Source organism: Uloborus diversus, unplaced genomic scaffold (genome assembly GCF_026930045.1).
Source record: "Uloborus diversus isolate 005 unplaced genomic scaffold, Udiv.v.3.1 scaffold_216, whole genome shotgun sequence".
In the NCBI taxonomy this organism is placed as follows: domain Eukaryota; kingdom Metazoa; phylum Arthropoda; class Arachnida; order Araneae; family Uloboridae; genus Uloborus; species Uloborus diversus.
Window position 1 is genome coordinate 128,814 of NW_026558369.1, and position 26,349 is coordinate 155,162.

A 26,349-nucleotide genomic window follows, 5' to 3' on the forward strand; every position below is an offset into this window, starting at 1 on the left:
GGTTCGATTAGTCAATACTCTGATATGGCAAACAAATAGCATAACGTTTCGTCGCTCCGTGTGACTTTTACCTGTTCCCAGCAAAAAAAAAAAAAAAAAAAAACATTTGCATGGACGCCGTCAGAAGAAGATAAAGCTGCATCACAGAAGGTAGCGAAAAATGGCTTCCAGGAGTGTTTCCAAAAGTTATATGAACACTTACAGAAGTACATGTTCTCTCATGATGACCTTTTGAAGGTGGATGTGCTTCGGTAATGTGAACTATTCTGGGTAATGTTTTATACAGCTTGTCCCCCAAACTTTTGGATCGTACTACGTACAATCTGTATAGGGTGTAGTTATGCTTCTCCTTTTTTGACTGCTGTATAACGGAAGACAAAGAACAACAGAAAAAAAAAGAAAGAAAGAAAGAAAAAAGAAAAAAAAGGAAGAAAAACAAAGAGACTGTTTAATAACCGATTGATTTTTTTTTTTAAATTGAACATGTAACTAAGATTTCAGTAATATTGTAATAATGTATGGATTTAGGTAAACTAAACTTAGTTAAAAAAACATTCAATTATGTTGTTTAATCATTCAAAAACAAATTAAGAATTAAACTATGAAACCGTCAGCAATTTACGCAATTAAAGCGGAAAGATTGCACTTAGACATTTTTTAGTCATCAAATTAAACAAAAAAGGTAAGAGATAAAAGAGATAAATTACAATATTAAAGCATAATATTAATATTTTTATACTTATTTAAATTTATGAATAGAAAAGTTTGCATTTTTCATAAAATGTATAACAATGACATAAATTTTGCGGAAAAAAGAAATAACCATGAAAAGAGCGATGTTCTTAAAATGCAACTACAATAAACAAACTCAATATTTACACCAAGTTAATAACTGAATACATACACTACTTGATCTGAAGTTTGCACACGTAATATTGAACAATTTGATTGTTTAATCTTTTATGAAGCACTATAACCAGGTTCAAATTAATTTTTTCAATTTAACAATAATTTTCTGAAATTTAAAAAATTGCGTATTAGAAAATCCTTGAAACTTTTCTATAACATATTATTAAACGTATGATGAAAACGAAAATAACTTATTCATTGATTTTATATAAATACATAAAAATAGATACTTACAACAGAAAAAAAATCGATCGCTGTTAATGATGCAAAAAGGATGGCGCATTACAAAATATAGGTGAAACGAGTATAAGAAATACGCAAAATGACATTTCTTGACCAAAATAAATTATCGCTAAATATTTAAGAAATGCTTGAAACGACGAGCGTGGGTTAGGGGAGTCACCGTCTGATTTTGGAGTAACTCACAACGTTAAACTTCGGTTTATTTTTTTTTAGCACGAAACCGCTTCCACCAACGCCTCGGAAGAGTTTCTGAATCTACTTCAGCACTTCCGAAGAAAAAATTCAAAAATCCCTTTGTTTTCCGAATTATGTCACCATTCAAAACGTCTTTAATCATTTTCTTACATTAATGCTCTAAATTCTTCCTAAACAATAGATACATCTTGAAAAATATATATGTATATTTTTATGAATGGTGTTAGTTTTAAACAACTCAGAAGTACATATAGAGTTTAATTTCAGAAATTGAGGGAGTGGGAGGCTGGGCACGCAAGTGTTCTCGGAAATACAAAAAATAGTCGTAAAGAATAGAATTTCAAATAATCATAAACATTGAGCAGCAAAAATCTTTTAAAAATTGCACCCGAGTTTGTTTTGACGTGCAGTGGCGGATTTAATAGCAAATGTTGCAATTGCGAGAGAGGCCCCATAACCATAGGGGCACCGTAGAAGTTACAAAAATGCTTGTGATAAATGTTTTACTACTTCTGTGATAAAGAAATACTGCCCCAAAATGTATTTCGACGGGCCTCAAACTTGTAGCTCCGCCGAAGAGATACAGAAAGGACTGCATTACTGTGGTTCATATTAAAAATATCGAAAAATTAAAAATAACCGTCGGTTCAACGGGAATCTAATAAAAATATTTTGAAAAAAAAAATAGAACAGACTTCAAAAGTGCTCTAAAAAGTGAAAAATAATTTTATTCTTTAAACACCATCGATAATACTTTTAAACATAATTTTTGAAGTTGGCGCAAAAACAAAAAGTAAAATCCAGTGTAACATTCTTTGTTCATATTTTTTTCAGAAAATCAAAAATTTGGAACGAAATTTATATCGTTACTCAATTATGCTGTCATCAATGCATAATGAAAGTGATAGTGAAGAAACTGGGCCTGGTTACTTTTTTATAGTTGTAGTTGAGTTATGGCTGTGAATGGTTTTATCTATCGTTTTTGCGCCAACTTCAAAAATTATGTTTAAAAGTATTATCGATGGTGTTTAAAGAATAAAATTATTTTTCACTTTTTAGAGCACTTTTGAAGTCGGTTCTATTTTTTTTTTCAAAATTTTTTTATTTCATTCTTTTTAGTGTAAATGTAGATATTTCAGTAAAAGTGAGAAGTTACCTAGTAAGAGGTTCGGCTCTATAACACTGTATTGCTTTAGAAAAGTCTTTATTCAAAATTATCATTACAATTACTATTAATGTTATATGGCACCAAACTTTTATAACAATGAGTTTCATATTGTCGCGTAGATGAAGATAGCGAAGACAATGTGAAAGCCAAATGAAGGGAATACTCGTTAGTCTCAACTCGAGATCTTTATTCAGAACCACGAATGTACGTTACATCTCCTTATATACAACTTGAAAAAGTGCTGGAACTTTCCAGACTTGGAAAGATACAGAAATTAATAGAATATTCGAGAAAATACGGGAAACAGTAGAAACGAAATTTTAGTAAAATTCACTTTGTCCTAGTCGGGAATTGAACCCGGGTCGCTCGTGTGGGAGGCGAGAATTCTACCTCTGAGCCACCGTTATCCACGGATGAAAAGTGCGAACTTCGCTACAATATCATTTTAATCATTTGATAGGGAAATTGCATAAAATTTAGTGTTTTTTGCCCATAACTTTTTTCTAAAGAACAAATATGGTCAAACAAAGTAATGGGACCTAAGTTGAGCCATCCCTTATCCATTAAAAAAAGAATCATCAAAATCGGTTCACTAGGTGAGACACTATGAGTGGACAAACAAAAAAAAACATACATACGGTATGAACTGATAACCGCCTTCTTTTTAAATTCGGTTAACAAAATGAAATTAATTTGAATTTTGACATTTGGAATTCAAATTATGTTTTTCTTCGCAATTAGGAGTGTGTGTGTGTATGTAGGCGTGTGTTTATGTGTGTGTATGAGTGTATAGGTGTGTGTGTGTATGTGGGTAGGTGTGTTTGTGTATGCGTGTGTGTGTAGGATATGGACGCAACCTGGAGACGGTTTTCGTTAGAGGAGCAGCAGCATCGTGAGGCCAGTCGACGGTGGTGCTGCAAAGGGAGGTGGGAGGAAAATAAAATCATAGGAATTCAAAACAGTCAAATGAGAACAACAGGCAATGTGATTGCTCAAAAAACCAGTTTCGCCATCTTATATTTGTTTCCACAGTCTCCAATTCTGCAATCTATCACCAAATGATCGTCAGTCTGAGACGCTATATTAGTTTTGCATTGAAATAAGTAATTAATAGCCACAAAAAATCAGTTGATAGGCCCGATCGAAAACAAAAAGGGAAGTGCACAACTGGAACGTGCGCACATCCCACATGCGAAAATTTAGCCTTCTACACCTTACCATTTTTGAGTTATGACTTATGAGAGATACATACGTACATCCAGCCGCAAGAAACAACGCAATAATTAACTTGTTTGGTACCTGAATGCAGTATTAAAAACTCTTTGAGGGGTGACTAAAATAGAAATTCATACTGAAATTTATGTAAACAATTTTGTTTGAAAACAATAACTCCCTTTACTTTGTATTAAAATGTAAAACAACAAAGGTCCTTTTTTTTTTCAAAAACATCGGCCAATTCCATCGGCTTTTCGATGTTTTTTAGGCCGATGTTTCCTGCAAGTTAGCATCGGCCGCCGATGCCGATGGCAAAATTGTTGAACCATCGGCGCCGATGCATCGGCCAGGCCGATGCATCGGTCGAGTCCTACTAAATAGCACAGGTGGTAAAAGAATCATTATCAATAGTAATTTATTCTGTGAAGCCTTGCAATTTTGTGGTCTATACCCATACAGAAAGTTCATGCATAGTCTATTATTTCCCATTAAATCATATTGAATTATTCTATTTTTTCCTTTCCCTTTAGAATGAATACTATCAGTTGCTTGCCGAAAAAATTTATAAAATACAGAAAGAATTAGAAGAAAAACGTCAAAAAAGGAAAGAAATGCAGATGCAGCAAACACAACAAGGGGGGCCTGGTGTTGGAACTATGCTTGACAGCAACTCTGGTACAGCAATCTCTAGTAAGTTTTTAATCTTATTATCCATATTGATTTTAAGAGCTTTTCAAAAATTATATACTGATCATTTAATTCGAAGATTCTTTTACAGAACTACCAGTTACTGGTGCAATATCTCAGTCTCATCTACCAAGTTTGAGCATTCCTACAAATCAACAGCGGATGCCTCCTCCTAATATAACTGTCCCCACCAATGCTACGCCAAGAGGTGCAGAAATGTTCTCCCCACCTGGCTCACAGTTATCAAGCTCCTTAAATGCCAATCTCAATATGACGATGAACCAAAGTCAATTCAACCAGCCACCTCAAGCTAGGAGAAGTCCCCTGCCACCAATGAACTTGCCACAACAGCATTTTAACAATATACCTGGACCTGTTACAACTTTAGCTAATACATCAGTTGACACTTCCGTTCCTTCCAGTGTTGGTAACATATCAGTATCACAGTTCAACTCGCAATTACCACAAGGTCATCAAGTTACCGATGCTTTTAAAGCCAGACAAATCACAGTAAGTTGAAATTTATCAGAATTGGTGATGCACAATTGTTTATTTCAAAAGTTATATGTGGGATATGCAACTGTTTAGTTTAAATAGTCCCTTTAATCTAAAGAAACATTTTTAAGCAGTTGTCACGTAACTAAATTATTAATCAATAATTTCTAAACTGATTTTTATATGTTGATTCTCAATATCAAAAAATAAATAAATAAATAAATAAATAAAAATCTCTTTGAATTTTTGAAATCTAAATTAGAGCTCACTTTGATTTGAATACTAGTTTTGTGTTAGTGGAAGGAAAATAATTGCCAAATTTTTAACATATATTTGTGCAGTGCATTTCGTTTTTATTTTAAAATTAAAAAAAAAATAAATATTTTTTGAAAAATTTAAAATGCTCTATATGACTTAAATTTTTACATTTTTGCTAAAATTTTTCATTTTATTACATAATAAATCATTGCAAAGAAAAATTTGTATTAATTAGTAAATTCCTTAAAAATAAAATTTTTGAGAATTTTTTCAAAATACTTCGATTAAAATTCCCCGAAATTTCTCTTGCTAGTAATTTTTAGTCAATTTTTTAAAACCTTCCTGAAGTTAGATTCTATAATGCATATCAAGTTTTATTATTTGGTAAAACATGAGGCTAAATATTGAATTTCGTGTACTTTGAGCGAAAATTGTGTCGCATAGAGCATTTTGTAGGTATGAAAATTGAGAAAATTTAGTTTTGAGTAAAATGCAATCAAAGTATAATTTTACACTTACAGTATACTCCCGATTATCCGTGCCAATCACCGGGTGGTGTAGCACGGATAATCCGAAAAATCATTTAAGGAATATGCAGGGTAACAATTTAAGGGGAAATTAGAAAAAACTAAGTATATATATATATATATATATATATATATATATATATATATATATATATATATATGTATTACATATATATATACTCATAAAAACCAGGAACTTTTCTTCAAAATTTATTTTGCTTAAAAAAAAGCGGTAATACATTTTTCTTTTCTTTGTTTGTTTAAATTGTTGCGTATGTCTGTACAAATTTTTCTTACTGCATTTATTTCTCCATAATAGTAACTTCTGATGTAATCCAATAAATGTTCCACAGATTGTAGAGCAGTAGAATGTGAAATTGTATTTTCTTCATGTTCTTCATCTTCTTTTTCGATATCATCACTTGCGTTTGATTCAGTAACAAGTTAAATGATATTTTCGTCAGTTAGACATTAAAATCCTGATTCACATTCCTTGGTTTTAAACCACTCTTCGACATTTTCAGCGTCAACTGATTCGAAACCTTTGATTTCTTTAACTTCCTCAATGATGTTATCGATAACATCATTGAAGCTTTAGAAAAGTGTGATTGTATTACTCTGACATCAGTTTCTAAAGCGTTAAGGAATAAATAAATACGCGTAATTCAAGGTTTGCAAAACACCAGTAGAGCATTTTTTGTTAAAAATCTCATTAACGTTTATCATAGTTATCAATGATACAAGTTATAGAGTATTTTCAATTTGCACAAAAGATGAAAATATATGCATTATCAACTATAATCTGTGCTCACGTTAAACTGAATTACATCTGAGACTATATCTGAAATATTTATGTACAATTACAATCGGCTTTTTACATAGAATGACACATACTGTTTGGATGAATGCTTAAACTAAAGCACCATGACTTAATAAATACCAATAAGCATTAATTTAGTACCAAGTCATCAAATTCCAACTAAGCTTTAGTTAAAATCCTTAAAAACAGTTTTTTTTTTTTTGTTCAAATCTGTTTCACTTAAAGAAATCCAAACAATCTTAATTTAACATGTTCTTTTAACGATAAAAAAAGTGTTAATCTCTGCTAATTAAAGTCATACAGTTACAAGATTGATCCTATTGTTTTCTTTGGAAAATTTCGAATTGATTGGTATCTTGTTCGATTCTCGATTCGCAGCAGTTCTCAAGAAGATGGATCTACAGATGTACAGACAGACGAATGCGAACAGATTTTTAATAGTATTGATTTTAATTAAAATAATAGGAGAGATTATTAAAATTTAACTTTTCCTGCTTTGTTTGCATCTGAACAACCGAGTTTGATAGAAGTATCTCATGAAAAATAGTTTTGTGTGCAAACTTTGAGCAATCGTAACTTAGGTGAAAAATGCTCAATCGATATGCGGTTTTTTGAGTTGGGAAGAGAAATGTTTGAAGTACAACAAAACACAAAAATCAAAATTTTGATTTTTTAGTCGATTTTTGCCGAAATCAGGATCCACCGTCCCATTAAGAGTTGATCTTTTTTTTTGCATGTTTAACTTATGCCTACATCTTCATTGTCTTAAAGAAATGTTTCCATCTCATACAGACAAAAATACAAAGTTTTAATTGATTTGTATATAGTAAAGTTTATAAATGTTTATTAGTTAGTAATATAATTCCTATTCTTGCATTTTGAATTTCACTTAAGTTCAATATTGGTCTACTTAAAAAAAGGAAAATCAATTATATCAATTATGTACACATTGTACTCATGTATATATCACACTGATATTTGTCTGCACTTGTAATTTAATTTAAATCTTTTGAATCAATTCAGTCTCTTTTACACATTAGTCAAAGAGGAAATTTTTTGATAAAAATCAAATTGCTTAGTTTTTTTTTTTTTTTTTTGGTCCTTATCCTAATCTAGATGAAGGCATTAAAAAAATCCTTATTCAATGGGGTCCATAGAGACTTTTCTTATTGTGGAAGGAATTTTATGGACTTCGTTGTTATTCAAAGAGGGAATTTAGTCTTCACCCTAGTGAAGACATGGTTGGTGTCCTTATGCTAATGCAACTTGAAAAGACTGTTGGGAACTCTTTATCTTGAAGGGACCTTATGGACTCTCCTAGTCCTCATGGAACATGGGCTCACATTATCTGAACCCAACTCATAAAGATGGTGTCCTCATTCTAAAAGGGACATTTTAGGACTGTATCTTTATTCTTTTAGGATTTTTATGAACTGTCATTTCTCTAATGGAATTCTTAGACTGTACCCTCTAATGAAAACTTAATGGATTGTGTCTTCATCCTAATGGAAATTTTTAAATTCTATCCATTTTCACTCTATTTTTACTTTGTTACATTTTCCTTGTACAACTGAACCCATAAAGGACTTATAATTTTTATGTATTATAAAAATGAATTACGTGTAAAATATTTCCTTTTTATCCACTTCATAAAAGAGAGGGGGGAATATAACTTGATACGTTTTGGTTTCTTTACCTGTGATTATTTTCTGTGAATAACTGTGTAGTGTTATATTTATTCTTGAAAGTGTACTGAAATTTTATTAATTTTTTTTTCTTACTTTAATTCACTAATTTTTATTATTACTTTTTATTTTTTTCATTTTAGATTCCTCAGCATCAGCAAACTACCAGGATACTTAATCAAACAAATCAAGGGCAGTTGATTGTGAATCAAAATTTAAATACTCAGGTAACTTTTATACACTGCATTGTCAATTAGTAATCGTGTATATAAATACTTGTGAGTTCTCATTAATTTTATAATTATTTTTTCAATGTTTTAGATACAACTAATTAGCCAACAGCAGCAGCCAAATCAGCAACAACAAAATCAGTTACAAGCACCTTCACAACAGCAGCAATCTTCACAGTCCCATCTCAATCAATTAATAGGAAAATCTCAGTCTGGTCTTTCACCTCAAACTTCTCAATCAGGATTAAATATTCCTCAGTCGTCTACTCCACAACCTCAGTCCCAACAAACACCTGTTCAACAACCTCCAAGAGCAGCTTCCGTTCCTGGGACTCGTCCTCAAACACCTTCTACTCCACAATCTCAGCAAAATCAAATTCAGCCCCCACCACAACTGCAGCAATTACAAACACATAGTTCTTTGCAATCACAGCCCACAGTACTTAATGTTGAAGATAGTAATGATGATTTCAAACCAATAACTCTTTCTCAGGAGGAAACTATTACATCTGGGAGTCAGTCTGATTCTGCTCGATCAAGTCCACCAATATCTTCAGTTTCAGAGCCGGGGGGTAAAGTGTTTGCATTTGCATCTCAAAAATCTGCTGGGGAAAGTAGCTGTAGTGAAAAAATGGAAGTTGATAAGGAACCCAAAGCATCCAATGCAAGTAGCGGTGGGAGTTCTGAAGTAGTAACTGAATCGAAACCTATGATAAAATCAAAGGACATTAAACAAGAACCTGTTGATGAGGGAACATATCCTAGCGGGAAATCAATAAAAGAGGAACCGGTCATTCCAAAAGAAGAACCGTCAACACCACTATCAACGCCAAGTATTAATGAAAATGCCGAAGCTAAGCCTGATTCATCTAGTGAGTCTTCTCAACCACCTCCTAAATTAAGACCAAATAAAAAAAGTGAGTCCATTTTTATTATAGTAGGGTTTGGGTTGGCCAAGACTGGGAAAATCTCAAGGTATTTAGTATGTTACAATATTAATATGGTTTCCAAGTTTTGTTCATTTTACATGAAGACCTGAGACAGATGGCAGTCAAGAGTATGGGGTCAATGCTATCCTCCATAGTTTGAAAAAACCTGGCTGGCACTTGTTTGCCCTAATTTTTATGGAGACTAGGGGCTTATCCGAACAGACTTCTAGCAACTGTGTCCTGATACGATGTAAATATTTTTAGAGCGATCTTTCATCTTAATTGAGAAATTTCAACATTTGTCTTTATTCTGTTTGTTTTTAAGGGTCCATATAGTAATAGAGAATATACAGACTCTGTCAGCCTAATAGTAATGAAGAGATTGTTCCCTAATAGTTCCACTGGATAGTTAAAATTAATTCACCACTTGACTGTTTCTTGAAATTTTTTTGGGGGTCATAAAAGAGTCTCCTATGCACTGAGTCATTTACAAAATTCCTTCGAGCTGTTAGAGACAAAAGTTCTCATACATAGCCAATGTTACCTTTCTAGTCATTTAGTTTTCTACTTTTGATTGGTCACATATATATATTTTCCAAATAAAAACAAAACTAGATTTTAACATATGCAAAGGATTATTTTAGATTTGAAATACTTCAAAAGTAATTATTTTTTTAGTTGTGGTCTTAACTTGTCTATGTTTTTAGAAGCAGGTTTTCAACCAGCCTGATCAAGTAACTAGTAAACTACTTAAAATAAGTTAACTTTTTTTTTTTTTTTTCACATTTCAAATCTCTTATATTTCCAAAAAAATTTCATCTGAAATTATGTCTGAACAACAGGGTGTTCCAAAAAGAACAGTCCAGTTCCATAAAAACACTAACTAATATATCAATTTCTTTCACAAGTGTTTGAAGAAATACTCTCTTTAGAAGAAAGAATAGCCTATCGTTATCTGGAAACTGGATGGTGAAACCTGAGAAGAGGTGTGTCAGCTTTACCAGCGAAAATACAGAAAACATCTAACAAATCCGTGCTATGACACGCGGGGTTTGTCAGGTTGAACTTCATTAAATTCTTATTTTTATATGTTCCTTGTTCTGTGCATTAATTGGTTCCATTTATATAACATGCTGATCATGAAAATGGATCATTTATTTTTGGAACACCCTGAATTTATGAAAAATTGAGGCCTCTTCACATAAAAACATATAATATAACGTATAATAAACCTAAAGTATAATAGTTCACAAACATGCAACTAAAAGCATTAATGTTTTATTTGTAACAGTTTTTAATTAAGTGCTACAAAGTAACAATATGAGTTAGAAACTAACAATTTTGAAATTTAATAGCCAACTATAGAGCAGAACACTTGTTTTAATGCAAATTTTTTTAAAAAATATATATCTCAGGAACTCTGGGCGGAGCGCTTCGGTAAAAAAAAAATTTTTTTGCCTTTTGTTAAAGGAAAAAAAAAAAGATGTTTAACATAGTAGTTAGTCTGTTATGGTGATCTTTTTTAAATTTATAATAACTAAAAGTTTTGTAACCATATTATGTACAACTCTTTTTTTGGTTTAATATTTAATGTTATTTTAAAGCTAGTTGGGCCCTCAGTCTGTTTTGATGGAATTGCACTTTGATGAACCACTTAGTCCTTTTCCTCATTACATTTGAGGGCTGTTATTCTGAATTGCACTGTGGGTTTGGTGGAAGGTCATGTGAAACTGTATCTTAATCAGTTTAGTACAAAAGGCTAGATGAGGTATCACATGAGAACACGACTATAAAAATTATTTAGTGTGCAAAATTGTTTTAAGGAGATACTCAGGAAATAAGTAGCTAAAATGAAGGATAATTTGCTTTAACTTGAATTTATTGCAAATTAAGTTTTGAAAATTTGCAATGAATTTTATAACATAATTCAAATATTAATTTTTGACAATATATTTTATATTATACATTAGTTCAAAGGGTTGCTTACAGCCCTGCTTCTTTCATTAAAATTACTTAATATTGACTTGTTGCTTTAAGGAATATTTTGTTTCCTAGCTTTTAAACCTGATGAGTTAAGACAAGCTCTGATGCCTACTTTGGAAAAACTTTATAAACAAGATCCTGAATCTCTTCCCTTTCGTCAACCAGTTGATCCTCAGCTTTTGCAGATACCTGTAACTATATTTTTGCATTATAAATGTATAGGCTTTTTTTTTTTTTTTTTTTTTGGAGAAAAAAAATTTTTTTTTTTTTAATTACTGTTGTGTAATGTAGAAACATGTCACAATCAGAACTTAAATCAAAATTACAATTTTAAATAGTTCCTAGAATCTTAAAAAAGCATGCATGCTTGCATGAGTTATTTAATCCCTCAAATAGTTCAACTTTTTTTTCAGTTAAATGTAGTTTTAAAATATTTAGTAATGGGAAATGTTTTCTTTTTTCTTTTTTTTTTTGAACTGGATAAGAATTTTAAGAATTTTTAAAAATCATTTAATGGAAAAAATTAAAAAAAAAATCCTTTTCTTTTTCACCAAATTTCATACATCCTTTGTAGCTTCTATATATTTAATAATTCTCTGAATCCTGTATTTGTTTGTACTTTTTATTTTAATCACTTAAAGTACCTAAAATTTTCTTTTAATCTGCGCCATAACTAGTCAAAACTCAACTAACATTGTTGCATTAGTAAGTTTGTCGATCTCTTTATCTAAAGGTGCATGAGTAAGATCTTTTTAACATTTTCTTAGCGGTTTGAAAGCTAACAATTTATGTTTACATTCATTGAATGTTATTTTGGAGAGCTTATAAAACAGCTTGATTTTAAGTAGAATATTAGAGCTTTTTATATTATTCTTGTATTTAAATTTAAACTGAAATGTTAAAGCCTGTTAAGTTGGCTTATAAGCTGTCCAAAGAATGGGTTGATTATTATTAATTTTTTCCTGTTACCTGCATATAGTTTGCTGCTTGAAATAACTTTAGTAATATTGCTTTGTAATGAATGCATAATAGCAATATCCTTCCATTCAACTGTCTGCATTCATGTTGCAGATGTAGTATTCCATTCAGAAAAATCCTCATAATAAATTAACAGGATTGTTTTGGAAATATAGGTTCTTGTACTTCAATCATACTTATTCTTAATCGGTAATTTAATCTCTAGAGCTTCTTATGATGTAGGCTCCATCTTGTATCAGTCTTCTTTACTTTAATGTTTAAAAATCTTGATGGATAAGAATACTATGATTGATGATTGCCATGAGATCAAAATTATTTTCAAGTGTGGATTAGTTTAATAACTTGGCAGCAGACATTTTTCATTCTCCATTGGTCAACTAATACAAAATAGCATGGATGCAGCTTTGAAAGGAAGGTATAGCTATTTGAACAGTGTTTGCACTGTGCTAGAAGATGTAGCATCCGTGTTATATAAACCTTTATCGAAATTATGGTCTCTCCTCCTCTATTAGACAAAAGGAAACAAAGACTCACCTTCATATGTCAAAAGACAAGATACTACGGTACGGATACAGCACTCTATACCTCATTTTCATGGGAGTATTAGCTTAAGTTATCTCAGGTTTTATGACTTAAATCCTTTCAATTCCATCTTCATTATTTTATTTAAGTTTTAATCCTCCTTTCTATTGTTTAACCTTTATTTCCTGTTTAGTTTCCTTTTCTTTATTTTCTCTCTCTTTTTTTTTTTTTTTTTTTTGTTTTAACATGCTAATGTTTTCTTATGTTAATGTTTAATATATGTCATGTTTTTAAATTGTTACTTTTTTGTGTTGATTTAAGATGTTATTGCATATATGTAGTGTTATTTTTAGTAGTAGATTTTTTTTTTGCATGGTTTCTTTTGTGTGTAACTAACATTGTATGTAACTTATAAATAGTTTGTTCTAAAAATTGTGCTCAAACTGTGCTCTAACATAAAATATATTCTTACACAAAGCTTTCAATTTCATCAAACTTTATTCTTTTTTCCCTTTTTTTTCTGTCTAACCTCTTGTTAACTATTGTTAAATTTCAAATCATTATTGAAACTGATTGTGGCATGTTTGTTGTTCCTTTTTACCTGTTGTTTTTACATATTTAAAAATGCGTTTCAGCATTTAAAACTGCATCATAACATTTTCGATTCTCTGTGCTTCTTCATTCTTTTCTTTTCTATTACTTTACAGTAATATTCAGTCTTCTCCATTCTGTCTTGTAAAATATGTTGCATGTACTTCTGCAAAGAGGATTTGAATGTGCAATTTAAAATGAGTATTTGCTCAGTGATTTGTTTATTTCTGAAAATAAATTGTTTAAAATAATTTATAAGTCTTTGCATCTTTCAGTACATTGAAACTGGACCCTTAGAGCGTCCATATTAGGTTTTTAAAACCCTTTTAATGTGATTAAGCATTCCTTCTGATGAACCAGAAATGGTCATTAAGATTCACATTAAATGGCTGAAGCGCTTAAAAACAAAATGTGCTTGCTCATTCATTTTATTGAATTTGAATTAATCTATTAAAAGCAAGTACTTTTCAGTTTCATATTCTAAGTTTTTGTTAAAGAAAATAATGCACATATAGTAAGTGCTAAAACTTGCAAATTCAAATTACTCATGGAATTATTTTCATTCAATAATTTAGCATATATTGCATGGTTTCTGCTAACGTTACAATTATATTTAATTTGCTTAGTGCTTTATGCTTCATATTGACAAGTAGCTAAATTTTAACAAAATAGAATAATTGCATAAGAGTTGCACCGTTTATACTTTTATTTATATCCTCACTGCACTCATTATTTTTCGTTAAGTTTCTCCAGTAAAACTTTTCAGTAGTAACTTGAATTTTAATAATTTTACTTAGAGGCTCTAAACTTTTCTATTCTCATTTTCATTTATTTATTTTTATTTTGCATGGAATATAAAAAGTGATTGAATTTTTGTTATTTTCAAAACCTTGTGAATTTAAACTGTAAAGCAGTGAGTTTCGTGTTAGTGAACTAAATACTAAGGACTTATGAATAATGTGTATAATTTCTAAATGAACTATTCAGTTACTTCTATGCTTTTTCCTTTGATGTGAGATTTTATTGATCAATTTTTAAAGGCCTATTCTTTAATAACTGAAAGTCACTGCTTTCTTCATGAAATAAGATCATCATCATATCATGTTGTATATTTATGTGCAGTTAAGTTAAAATGTGGAATTTGATTTTTTTTTTAAATATATGTTTTTAAGATTACTTCAGAGCTAATCAAGCAGCAGTATTTTTTTCAGCTGTTTTGAATCATTCTATTCAGGAATTGGAATTATTTAGAAAATTTAAGTTTACAGACAATTTTGATCTGTAAAACCCTAAATCAAGTGTTCTATGATAATTTTCAACTTAATATAAGCTTGTCAATACTTGCATTTCTAAAATCTACTTTAGCTCAGTTCAAGTATGCTTTCTTCTTAGTTCATTTTTACATTGATGAACATTTCATTATTGTAGAGGCTGAATTGTTCTGCATGGCTTACTGCTTCATTTCGAGCAGCCTTATTTTGTAGTGAACCACAAAATTCTTCTTTTAAATTGTCTTTAAAGCATTTTCAAATTCCATACTTTAGCTTTTCTTGCATATCATTATTTCCTAATGAAATGAAAGCAGCAGTTTCCTAACTTGTGTTGAAGCATCATAATTATTCTATATGTAAACAGTTTATTGCTGTACGTTGAAAAAACTTTTTCGCTCATAATGCATATCACTGTAAAAAATTCCATTTCATATTCTTTTGAAAAGTAAATTCCTTTCAGATTGATGAAAACTGAAACTGCATTTACAACTGACTCTTGAAATTATATGATGCTTCTTTCAGAAAGACATCTCATACAAATAAAAGAAACGAATTGTTCTCTCTATTCAAGACAAAAACTAGCCAATTTGTTTTTGAAATTTTCCGCTTGTTTAGCTTTTAATGTGGCATGTGATTTTCATTGCTTAATATGTATTAATTTTTTACTGATCCTCTGTAAGGGATTACTAAAAGAAAGAATATTTACGCTGTTCCACCTTCAGAATTATTTCTGATGGCATGGAGTTTGGCCAAATCGATAATTGCTCATACCATCCCCCTTACCAGGACATGACTCTTCTATTTCAAACTGAAATGCTGTTCTGTGTAAATTATTACAATGTTCTGTTAACATAACGAATACCTTTGGCATACAAACATACAGTGTGGAGTTAATTTCATTTAATTTAACACTGGTGCCAGTTGGCAAACTATTCAGTTGTTGAAGATTGCTATTAATGTCAAAGACAATGTTCGCTTATTGTTGCCTTTTTGACATTGGAAAATTAACATTTTACCCTTCCAATTCTTTATTTCTTTTGAGAAATTAAAACTGTTTAGTTTTTGACAGAAAATCTGATTCTATTCTTTGAGCAATGCTGTAGTTTTTCTTGCTATTGATTGAAGTTTCTCACAAAAGAAAAGAATAATACTCTATCGTTGTCTTTAGCGTTGCCAGTGTATTTGTACTAGTAAGAGGTAAAAATATTTAGGAGTTCATATCTCCTCCTCCCATGGACCATGAAACTCAATGTCTATTTTCAGTTTCTGGGATTTAATGAGATTTCAAGAGTCAACTATAGTAACAAATTTTAAATTCATTCCAACTGTTTTCCTTCGCTAAATTAATTTGATGTTAACATTGTCCAAAATTCTCAAATCAGTAGTTATAAATATTTTGATCTTACTGGTAAAAGATGCTTCATTAATCAATTTATGAAACTGCTTAAAGTAGTAATTGGAGCCTAAAAAAATTATTAAGTATAAATATTGCATGAAGTATTAAACCTCAGTCTTTTTCTTTTGCTGTGTTTTGCTTGTTATTCATGGTATTAATTTATAAGTTGACATCTTTTCTCTCTTTTTTAAAAGTGTAGAACAATCTCTAATTTGTTGATGATACTAAAAGGTATTTTGTTATTGTATTATGTAATGAATGATGATTCAATAATGAATATTGTTCAAAAAATAACTAAATACACAACCAATTCAAACAATCAATCCATACCTGGTATGTAGCATTTGCTTTCTTGCTAACTTTTATGAAATGACATGTTAAAATTCATTTGTAGAATTAAGGGAATGTAGCTGCCAAACTGTTCCACTTTTTTCCATAATATGATTTTGAAGTGCAGCACAGTAGTATTTTAACTTCATTGCAGTCTTTCCAAGATCTAGTTGAAAACAACTGAAACAATGAAAAATGTGAATTAATACATTGCCTCTCATGATTTAATGTTAGTGTTAAGAAATTTACTATTAATGAAGTTAAGAAAACATTCCAGTATACAGGTTATGTTAAATTCTCCTTAATCAAGTTATTCAAGAATTCAAATAGATTGTTACAAAAAAAAAATTAATAAATAAAAACTTTGTTTCATAAATTGCATTAAATAAAATGTCATTTGCTTATTTCTTTATGTAACCCATTTTTATTTTTGTAAAAAATAAATAGTTCTCAAGGAAAGTGGCATTTTCGAAAAGGTTAGAATAGTTCAATTCAAATCAAGCATTTTCTTCTGAAAGGTCTTTCAGTTTTTGAATGCATTCTTCTGTGAGCTGTGAAGGAGTGAAAATTTTTTATTTTGACGACTCCTTTTTAGCTGAGAATTGAATTGTTTGGATTTAAAAAATCTGAAAAGTATCATGCTAATGAAGAATAAAAACAGCATTATATACTGTCAGTTGCTGCCAATTCATTTCCATAAATTTGTGTTGTGAAGTTCTATAATAAACAAATATGTCCATATCGAAAATTTTTTTATACTTTTTAATAGCTCCATGGAAAAATTGTTATTTTTGAGCATTTTACAATACCTTGTTAACTTGTCTGCATGATACTTAAAACTTAGGCATAAAACTAATTGCAAGAAACTTTTTTTTTTTTTTAGTTGACATAACTTTGATAAACTGTTCTACTTTTTGACCATGGGAAAAGTTTAAAAATTACATTATTTTTTGAAAACAAAATTAGGAAGTTACCCTTCACTCTCTGGCCTATGGTTATCAATTTTGCTCGATCAAAACTTCTTTGTTTTTGATAAATATTCTTTTTTTTTTTTTGTTTTTTTTTAATAAAGCACATTTTTAAAACTTAGTTAAGACCAGTTATGATGGCATATTATATAATATGCCATCATATTTTATTTCAATACTAGAAATTTGCAGTTACCAAAGAATGTTATAAACAACATAACCAATGAACCAATAAAATGCAGTGCACAGATTGAATGAACAAGATGCATTAGAGACAGATTCAGAGTCTTTAGCGTCTTTGAAAACCAAATTAAAAAGAAAGAAAACTTAACTACATCATTTTTTTAAGCTTTTTACGTAAATGGACTGTCAAAAGCAACATTTCCTATATTTAAATTGGTTTTTAGATTTCATCTTTATCGTCTGTGTAAAATTCTATGAAATACAATAAAGTTTTTACAGCACTGATTGCATCAGGCATTTCTGATTCATGTTCCTCTTCATTGTCTTCATTCACTAAACACAATCTCTATATCAGAGGGTGTTCATCATGTACAGCACTTGTGACCCAATATCTTATTGAGAAGTAACTATTTGGATATATTCTGCATTTCAAGCGTATTTAGAATTGTACGTTTTTATCTTGGGAAGTCAGCTGAGAACTAATTTCTTGGAAGAAAAAAAAAAACTTTTCATTCTTTACAAAAGCCACAATCTAGTGACTAAAATATTTTCCAAAATACCATTTGAATCTAACCATGTTTGATTTTTTGCAGTTGAATTTTGAGGAAAAAACAAAACAATGGTTCATGAAAAATTAAATTATCCACTGGAAAGATATACACTGCAACTGTCTTAAGTTTAAAGAAATTTCTCTTTTCAATTTACAGCTCATTGAACTGGCATATTTTCTTAGCTTAAAAATCATGCCTGTTGTTCTTTTCCTTATTGTTGCAGAACTTGGTTGCTCACAAAACAAAACAAAGAAGAAAAAAAAATACAAAGTTTCCTCTGCAGGTTCTTGTGTTGAATATACCTATTTCATCACAATTAAACATACGTTCTTTGGTATCATTGAGTTTTTTTCTAAGCCACGCTTTTTAAGCCATTACTCAGTAGCTGCTGTTAGCATTTCAGCAGTTTCTCCACATATTGAATCACAACTGATATACTAAAATTTTTTTGTCCTGTAATTTTTCTTTAGCCTCCAATGGTATTAAATCATTTTTTCATCTATCTTCTGAGATTTCTCATTTTCGCAAATGTTCATTGTTTGAACAAGCAAGTTAAGTGTTTAGTCCAAAACGTGTTCATTTTCATGGGGAAATGAAACAGATTTTATTGTTATACCAAGAGCTCTGGTGCCCTGAACTCTCACAATCCATGGCGTCGGTAATCCTCATTTAATATATACAGCAGGGGACATGTTCCAAGACCTCTTGGGTAAGCGAGATTTTTTGTTGTGAAAAAGGGTATGAATATGACCTTTTAATCAACATACACAATTATTTTAAATGCTTATAAACACTCTCAACTTGTTTTTTTTGGCATTCCTTGAGTATGTGACAATGTTTCCCATATAAAAAACTGAATTTAGACTATTAAAAAACAAAAAAAAAAAAATAATACCCTGCGCTATTCAACATTAAGTATGTACTCTTACATGCACAAAAACAATTATAAATTGCAGAGAGAGACAAAAAAGTACACTGTGTAGTAGTAATAATAATGAAATTCAGCTACTACTGTATATACAGTAGTTAAAATGGTAAAAATTATAATTAAAAATGTGAAGATTATGGTGGTAGGTGCTGTGCAGGTAATCAGATAATCAGTGTTCTGCATATCGAGGATCTTGCCTTTTTTTAACTGTGAGAAACTTTCTCTTCCTTAGCTTTAAATGGGTGAAATTATATTTCATCAACTTTCTTATTTAGATTGAAAAAAATGCACGAAAAATGCTGTGAGTGGTTATTTGTAAACACTAACAAAGCCATGTTTAGACTAGTATGATGTGGGAACTTTCACTTTCAATGATGATAAAGGGATGAAAGTCCATTCACAAAACCAATAGTAAGTAACCAATAACAAAGGATACTCCCTCCCTCGATTCCCTTCCAAAAACTTTGGTGTTACAGGCAATGAATTTGTGTTAAATTCCTTACTGTTAACTCTAGTTATAGCCATTTTGTGTAAGTCGAATTGCGTGGTAGTGAAAGTCCAGTGTATATGCCTTTCTATAAATGTTTTTAATTTACAATAGGCACCAACTGTAGACATTGTAAAGAAAATAAATTGCAAGTAAGAATTAAATATATTTGATTGGAACACTCTCTGGCTAATCATTGCATAAGCTTGTTTTCGTACCAAGTGTTGCACTTCTTCCTTTGATTGCTTGCCTTTGTTTCTGGATGGTGATACTTAGGATCAAAAGTAGATTAGAATTTCAAAATTAGGCTTTTTTGTTCAGGTCACTTTAATATATGAAAGCAAAAGTCAGGCCTTTGTGCATCTCAATCTAGCCTAAGTACTAAATTAATTCATTGTACAGGATTTCACGAGGATTCAATGCTATGCTTTAAAAGTGAAAGAATGCTACATCCCAGGTATGCTATGAGCAATAAGAGCTTTATTATCCTTGCAATGTTGCTGTGTCCTGTGTCTAAACTTTTGATTTTATTTTAACCAAGTTTCTAATTTGTTAAAATTTTACAAGTAAAAGCACAGCAAAAAAAAAAGTTTTTTTGTGTTAGGTTTTTGTAAAATATTTAACATAATTTTTCAATATTACATTTTTAACCCTCCAATTAAAGGCAAGTTTGTGCTTAATGGTAGCCAAATTGACTGCAAGTTCTTGTCTGAGACATTCATGAGCACTGAAAATTTACTTTTGGAAAAATTCTATTGTGTGTCATTCGTAAGAGTTGAGGTGAAAGGCACAATTTTGCCTACTAAAATACAAAATATAAAGAAAACAAAATGCGTACTTGCCCGCGATTGTGGGGTTAAAACATATATTGTTTAACAATTTTCTTCTTGAATTTAAAAGTTCTGGGAATTAAAGCATTTCTGTTTGAATTTAAATTTAAGGTAGATAAAAATATAGCAATATCATTGAAAGTGCACATAACAACGAATTTGGGATTTAAAATATGTTATTGTGAAATACTGACACAATCCAGATATGCCTGTGAAAGACATGTGATTATGGTTACTTAATATTTAGAACACACATTAAAAAGAGAAGATGCAGCTTGAGAGGCAAAAAGAAGTGGCAAATACTTTGCTCTGTTGTTAAGGTCACATGTAGTGTTTAGAAATAAGAATTTAAATACGAAAATGAAAATCCTACATGCTTATTTTTTATGGATCAAACATGCATCACATTATAAAACAATTTTATTCAATAGAAATTAACTCATACAGGCAGGGCTTATTTTCTAACAAAAGAAGTTTCAGAGCTCTATGATCTTCATGTATTAATGGCCTGAATTTCATAGATTATGAGAAAATACGCATAAAATTGAAAAGACATGTAAGGAGTTAAGCTCTAAAAAAATTTATGCTTGCAACATTACTTGGTAGGTACTTGCAATACTAGAAAATAAAGAATTATTTCTATTGATTGTTAAAAACTTTTAGATTATTACTCACACTCATAAAGAAATTGTCTTTGAAAAATAAACTATTGCAGTCTTTGAAAATTTTACACTCAACTGCAAGGATGAGTTGAGACACACTAGTAAGACTGAGAGTTATTAAAAATTCTGTAAAAGAGTATTTCTGATGTGAAAAGTTACTAAAGAGGTTCAATCCTGCCAAAAAAAAAAAAAGTTTTTTACTCCTAGCCATGATTGGAGAAGGAAATAAGATATTAAAACAAAAGTATATCACTGATATTCTGATAAGACAAGCACTTATTGATATTTGCAACCTATCATTTCAGAGGTTTTCGAAATGAATCTAAAAACCATGCTGCTATTTATTTATTTATCTTTTGCTTTCAAGGCAAATGTAAACAATTTCCCTGATTTTATCACATTCATATCCTTTTAGTTTTGTTATTATGAGGACTAAATAGGAAAGAAACATGTATATACTTGGTGCTATTCGAAAATGGCACAGAATTAATAAATCGATCTTAGGTTTAAAAATCTGGTTATCAGAATCAAACATTTAATCACAAAACGTAAGGAACTAATAAGAGCTCTATAAATTAAGAAAAGTGCTCTGTATTTTTTTCTAAAACTAAATACATCTATATGATGTAGGCAATTAAATTGTTTTGACAGTTGTTGTTGAAACAACTATGCATTATCTTATCTACAGATCTATTTACATTTCTAAAAGTTACATTTGAGTAAGTCAAATTAGTCTGAGATACCTGCGATCTCAGAGGGAGGGTGATTATAAGTTGATAATGATATGTTAATTCAATTTGATAAAGTTGTCATGGCCTTTAAAAAATTATTAAAATATGCTAGAGGCTGTTGTTGAAACAGACTTTTTTAAATCAGCGAACTTATCTCCAGCCGTTTTACACCAATAGTCTGTAACTTATAAAGAAACGTTACCTATCATAGATGAGCTCCCCACCCCCACACACAGAAAAAAATGACAATGAGAAAAGTTAGTTACTAATTTGAGACTTGGAGAGAAAACTGCACACTAATAGGAAAAAGAGTACTCCTCGACTAAATGCTGTGTTACAGCAAGATAATCTAGTGCAATTAATTATATTATAACAAAATTGCTGTGCAAATGCTGTCATTCACCAGAGAAAATCTCCCTCTGCCAGCTATCAGTCTTTCACAGTAACATATTCGTGCATCCATTCAGCAGAGATGCTCTAATTCTATATTATTTTCAATTTTTTTAAATTGAACCTTTATGTTAACTGGAAATGTACTTCATCTCTTCTATGCTCATACACATTGTTCTCCATCTTCTCTCTCTTTAAAATTTGTGTGCTTTCCCATTAAGTGTATTAGAGTCTGTATTTTAACCCAAAAAATGTTATTTGATCCTTAAAAAAAAGCCTGTTATAGTCAAGTTTGTTTTGTGTAACACTATTGCATTTTTACTGGCAAAAATTGATGCAATAAAATATCTAATTAATTCCACTTGCTTTGTTGTTTTTAGATTTTTAAAGGATTATTTATTTTATTTTTGCTCAGTTTTTAAATTTTTAATAGAAAAGATGTAAAGGATGAAGTACATTTCAGCTATTAGTGTGATAATTATTGTTTAGTAGACTTTAAGTATGTTGGAAATACTTTGTGTGGTTTTATGCTTTTATATTTAATTAGTTATACGTTTGTAAAAAATTCTTATAGGATTATTTTGATATCATTAAGAGGCCTATGGATCTGTCAACCATTAAGAGAAAACTAGATACAGGACAGTATCAGGATCCTTGGCAGTATGTTGAAGATGTGTGGTTGATGTTTGACAATGCTTGGCTATATAACAGAAAAACTTCTCGAGTATATAGACATTGCTCAAAGGTAACTATTTAAATATATCAATTTTCATGTTTTAAGGTACTTAAAAATATAGTACAATCAACGGTTCCGACCTGCTTTATTCGATTATACGGGGAATAAAAGAAATATATTTTTAAGCATTTTGTAGGTATTATATTCATTATTACTACAGTAAATCATAAATGGTTCTTTGTTACTTAAATATAGACATGAATTTCATCAAAATTAAGACATTTAATGTTTTTATGTCAAAGATAAAAAAAAAAAAACATGGACAGGTGTCCCTCGTATAACATGGTTAATTCGTTCCGTGTAGTATCAAAACTGTGTTATATGAGACTTTTTTTAAAATAACATTTTTGCTTATTTTTAATATTAATTATGTATGTGGGTGAGAAAAATCAGGTTAAGATGTATTGTGTTATATCGAAACCGTGTTATACAAGACTTAAAAATAATTTAAATCAAGGGATGTGTACTGTGTTGTATCGAAACTAAGTTTTATAAAAACAAAGTATAGAATTCGAGTTATTATCAAAAATTAACAAAATGTCTTAAACAAAAGTGAAATTCCATCTTTTATAAGTATAACTTTCGTGTTGTATCAAAACCATGAAGCATTAAATTCAAATCTTGTACCGTGTAATATCAAAACCGTGTTATAATAATCGCAAATTTGGTACTATGTGATATATCGAAACCGTGTTGTAGAAGTTCCGTGTTATACGAGGGACGCCTGTACTAACATATGTGAATACATAAAAAATTTACATTTTCTTAGTTTTATTTTTTTTAAAGAACTCTTCCTCAATTTTATCAGCGTTTTGGTTTATTCTCAAATCCTGAGTTTAGAAATCCCTAATATTTTCGCAATCATCCCTCTGCGATTTTTCTTATTTGTAATTGCTTCCAAAATTTTTAACGGAATGTATAAGCTTACGTCGTTCCTTGCTGCATTCATTTTGCTCCACAATCAGTTCGAAGCAGAGCTGAAAATAAATAGTCAACCAATTTCGGCAAATACTTTTCCTCGTCACACCTCAAACCAAGTTCATTGACAAATTGTCTCTTCCTAGAACAAGGACTAAATAGCCATGGGAACCACTTTCTACACAGAAAGTGAGTTCCTAGAGGCATTAATGGGACAAGACAGGACTAGAGCCAATCAAAGACACATTTTAAGCCCAGTCACTGCATATGGTTGATTGTTTATAATCGGCCAAATTTTGCCGTTTAACAAAATATTTTTTTTAAATAAAAACTTTTTCAGCATACCTTCAACAAGAAACTATGATGAAAACATATATGAACAATAAATAAACATTATTTTAGAATTGCAGTATCAAAGATTACCGAGTAAAAACAAATAATTTAGAAAGTGCATAAAACTGAATGAAATATTTAAGAATAATTCTCACAGCTGAATCACATGACACTATAAAGAATAATTAAATTACAGGACTTTTAAATTGGAATGCAAAACATATTTATCTCCCCCTTTACCTGCCTTGCAACTGCTTTTTACAAGTTATTGATATTATTTCTATTTATCTTTTGAAGGACAGAATTGTAACAGTAATAAGCAAATGTGTTTATGATCTCACTAGAACCTCCCCTTAACTCTCTCCAATGAAAAAGAAAAACTCCCAAATGCTTTTGTTTTATTTTGTAATGAAAATCAGGATCATATCCTAAAGTTAAAAATGATACCCTAACCCCAACTGTTGGTGACACAACTTGGTTATTTGTTCAGTTATTTTGTTCCTCAAAACTAAACATATGATTATATCATACAACAATTTAAATTTAATTTTTGACTCGACAAATTAAAAAAAAAAATGATGTAAAAAAATATCTACATACTTTACTATTATTATTTTTTTACAAACTGATGGTTGAAGTAATATTTTTTAAAATTTTTATTTTGAGCAAATATGCCAATATGGAATTTTATCGAATAATCACACATTTGGAAGAAGAGTGTCACAATACAAAGAAACAAAATTTTACAGGAGAAGAGTTTGAAGTTTCTCTTGCTTTAAGAAAAGTAAATTTGCTGTGCTCTCTGGTGGTTAATATTAGAGCAAAAAATCTGTCATTTTCGAAAGAAAATAATGTCATTTGAAGCGCTTTAAGCGGAAAAAAAAATTGTATCGTGGCTCTCTTCTTCCAATATATACAATGTTGCATTATGTTTCATGAGTCAATACTTTTCCCCTTTAGAATAGTGCTTTTAGATAGCCTTATATTTTTAATAATAAATAAAAATTGTGGATTAAATGGCTACTAACAATTTAAAAATAAATTTGATTAAAAAAATGCTCCTAAATTTGCCTGCTGACCACAGGCTGCCCCTAATATTTTTAAGTTTTCATGTCTTAGTTAACATTATGTGATTTTATTAACATTACTATGAAAATTTGCTGAAAAAAATTGCGTGAAGTGTTGAAATTATTTTTGGAAAATTTGGAAAGAGGAGAAAAATAGTCTTTCAGAAATAAATTCACTATTCGTAAAGTCAAAAAAAAAGAAGAAGAAAGAAAAAATGTGACAGAGGAATTGATAGCATTAAAAATCTTCATTATGATCATTAATGGGCCAGAGTTGATTATCAACAGCCGATTAATCAGTAATAGGCCAATTTTGCTTATTGGTGTATACCTACTCCTGATGGATTTTACCACCAAAGGTAGGATTACAGCTAAAGGCCAATTAATAAGATTACGCTCTTTTGTGCTTTGTTAAAAGTGACCTTTTGCAAGAAAGAGATGTAAAATTCAACTTGAAACAAAGAGTTTTGCTCAAGAAATATGAATATTTTTGCAACTAAGCGGGGAAATTTAACAATAGTACTATGGGATTTTTTTTTTTTTTTTTTGTTCCACAGATTTATATTCCTATAAGCAGGGTATTCGATTATCTGTTACAAGATTAAATGGGGACGACTGTTACACATTTGGCTGAATGTTTCATTTTTAATGAAGTAAATGAAATTAATCAAGGAAGTATATAATATACATTGGAAACGTCAATGAGTTTTTCTAATAATCTGTCCATTTGGTTACTCTTTTCAATTTTCTTAATGTTTTGTTTCCGATAAAGCCATCAAAGAGAAAAACTTTGTTTTTTGTCTATCAAAATCAGCTATAAATTGTCTCCTTATGAGTTTTTACTCTGTTTCAGCATCAGTAAATGTGTTTACATTTATTTATTGCTCAAAAAGGTGAAAATGAAACCTGCCTGGATTTTAAGTACAACTACTTAGCTTGGGTTTTAAATAAAATGCAATTTTCTTGAAAACTTTATATTATGACACAGCACGATGATTTAGGAAAAGTCAAAGAAGGATTAAGTTAGTTGAAAATACAGAGAAGCAATTTAGCTTGGGTTCAAATTGATCCCTCCCATAATTCTAGTGTCAAAAAGCATTAACTGTAAAAATGAAGACATAAAATGAAATAGT

The 26,349-nt window shown here is 30.2% G+C and overlaps 1 protein-coding gene across 1 annotated transcript in view; it reads left to right on the forward strand.

Moving 5' to 3' along the window:
* Window positions 1-26,349, forward strand: part of LOC129233155 (CREB-binding protein-like) — an 80,831-nt gene that overhangs the window by 6,212 nt on the left and 48,270 nt on the right. Inside the window, exons 4-9 of the mRNA XM_054867224.1 lie at window positions 4,261-4,420; window positions 4,509-4,927; window positions 8,346-8,429; window positions 8,524-9,349; window positions 11,417-11,535; window positions 22,737-22,907. Of these exons, the coding sequence (XP_054723199.1) occupies window positions 4,261-4,420; window positions 4,509-4,927; window positions 8,346-8,429; window positions 8,524-9,349; window positions 11,417-11,535; window positions 22,737-22,907 (1,779 nt within the window). The remainder of the gene's footprint in view (window positions 1-4,260; window positions 4,421-4,508; window positions 4,928-8,345; window positions 8,430-8,523; window positions 9,350-11,416; window positions 11,536-22,736; window positions 22,908-26,349) is intronic.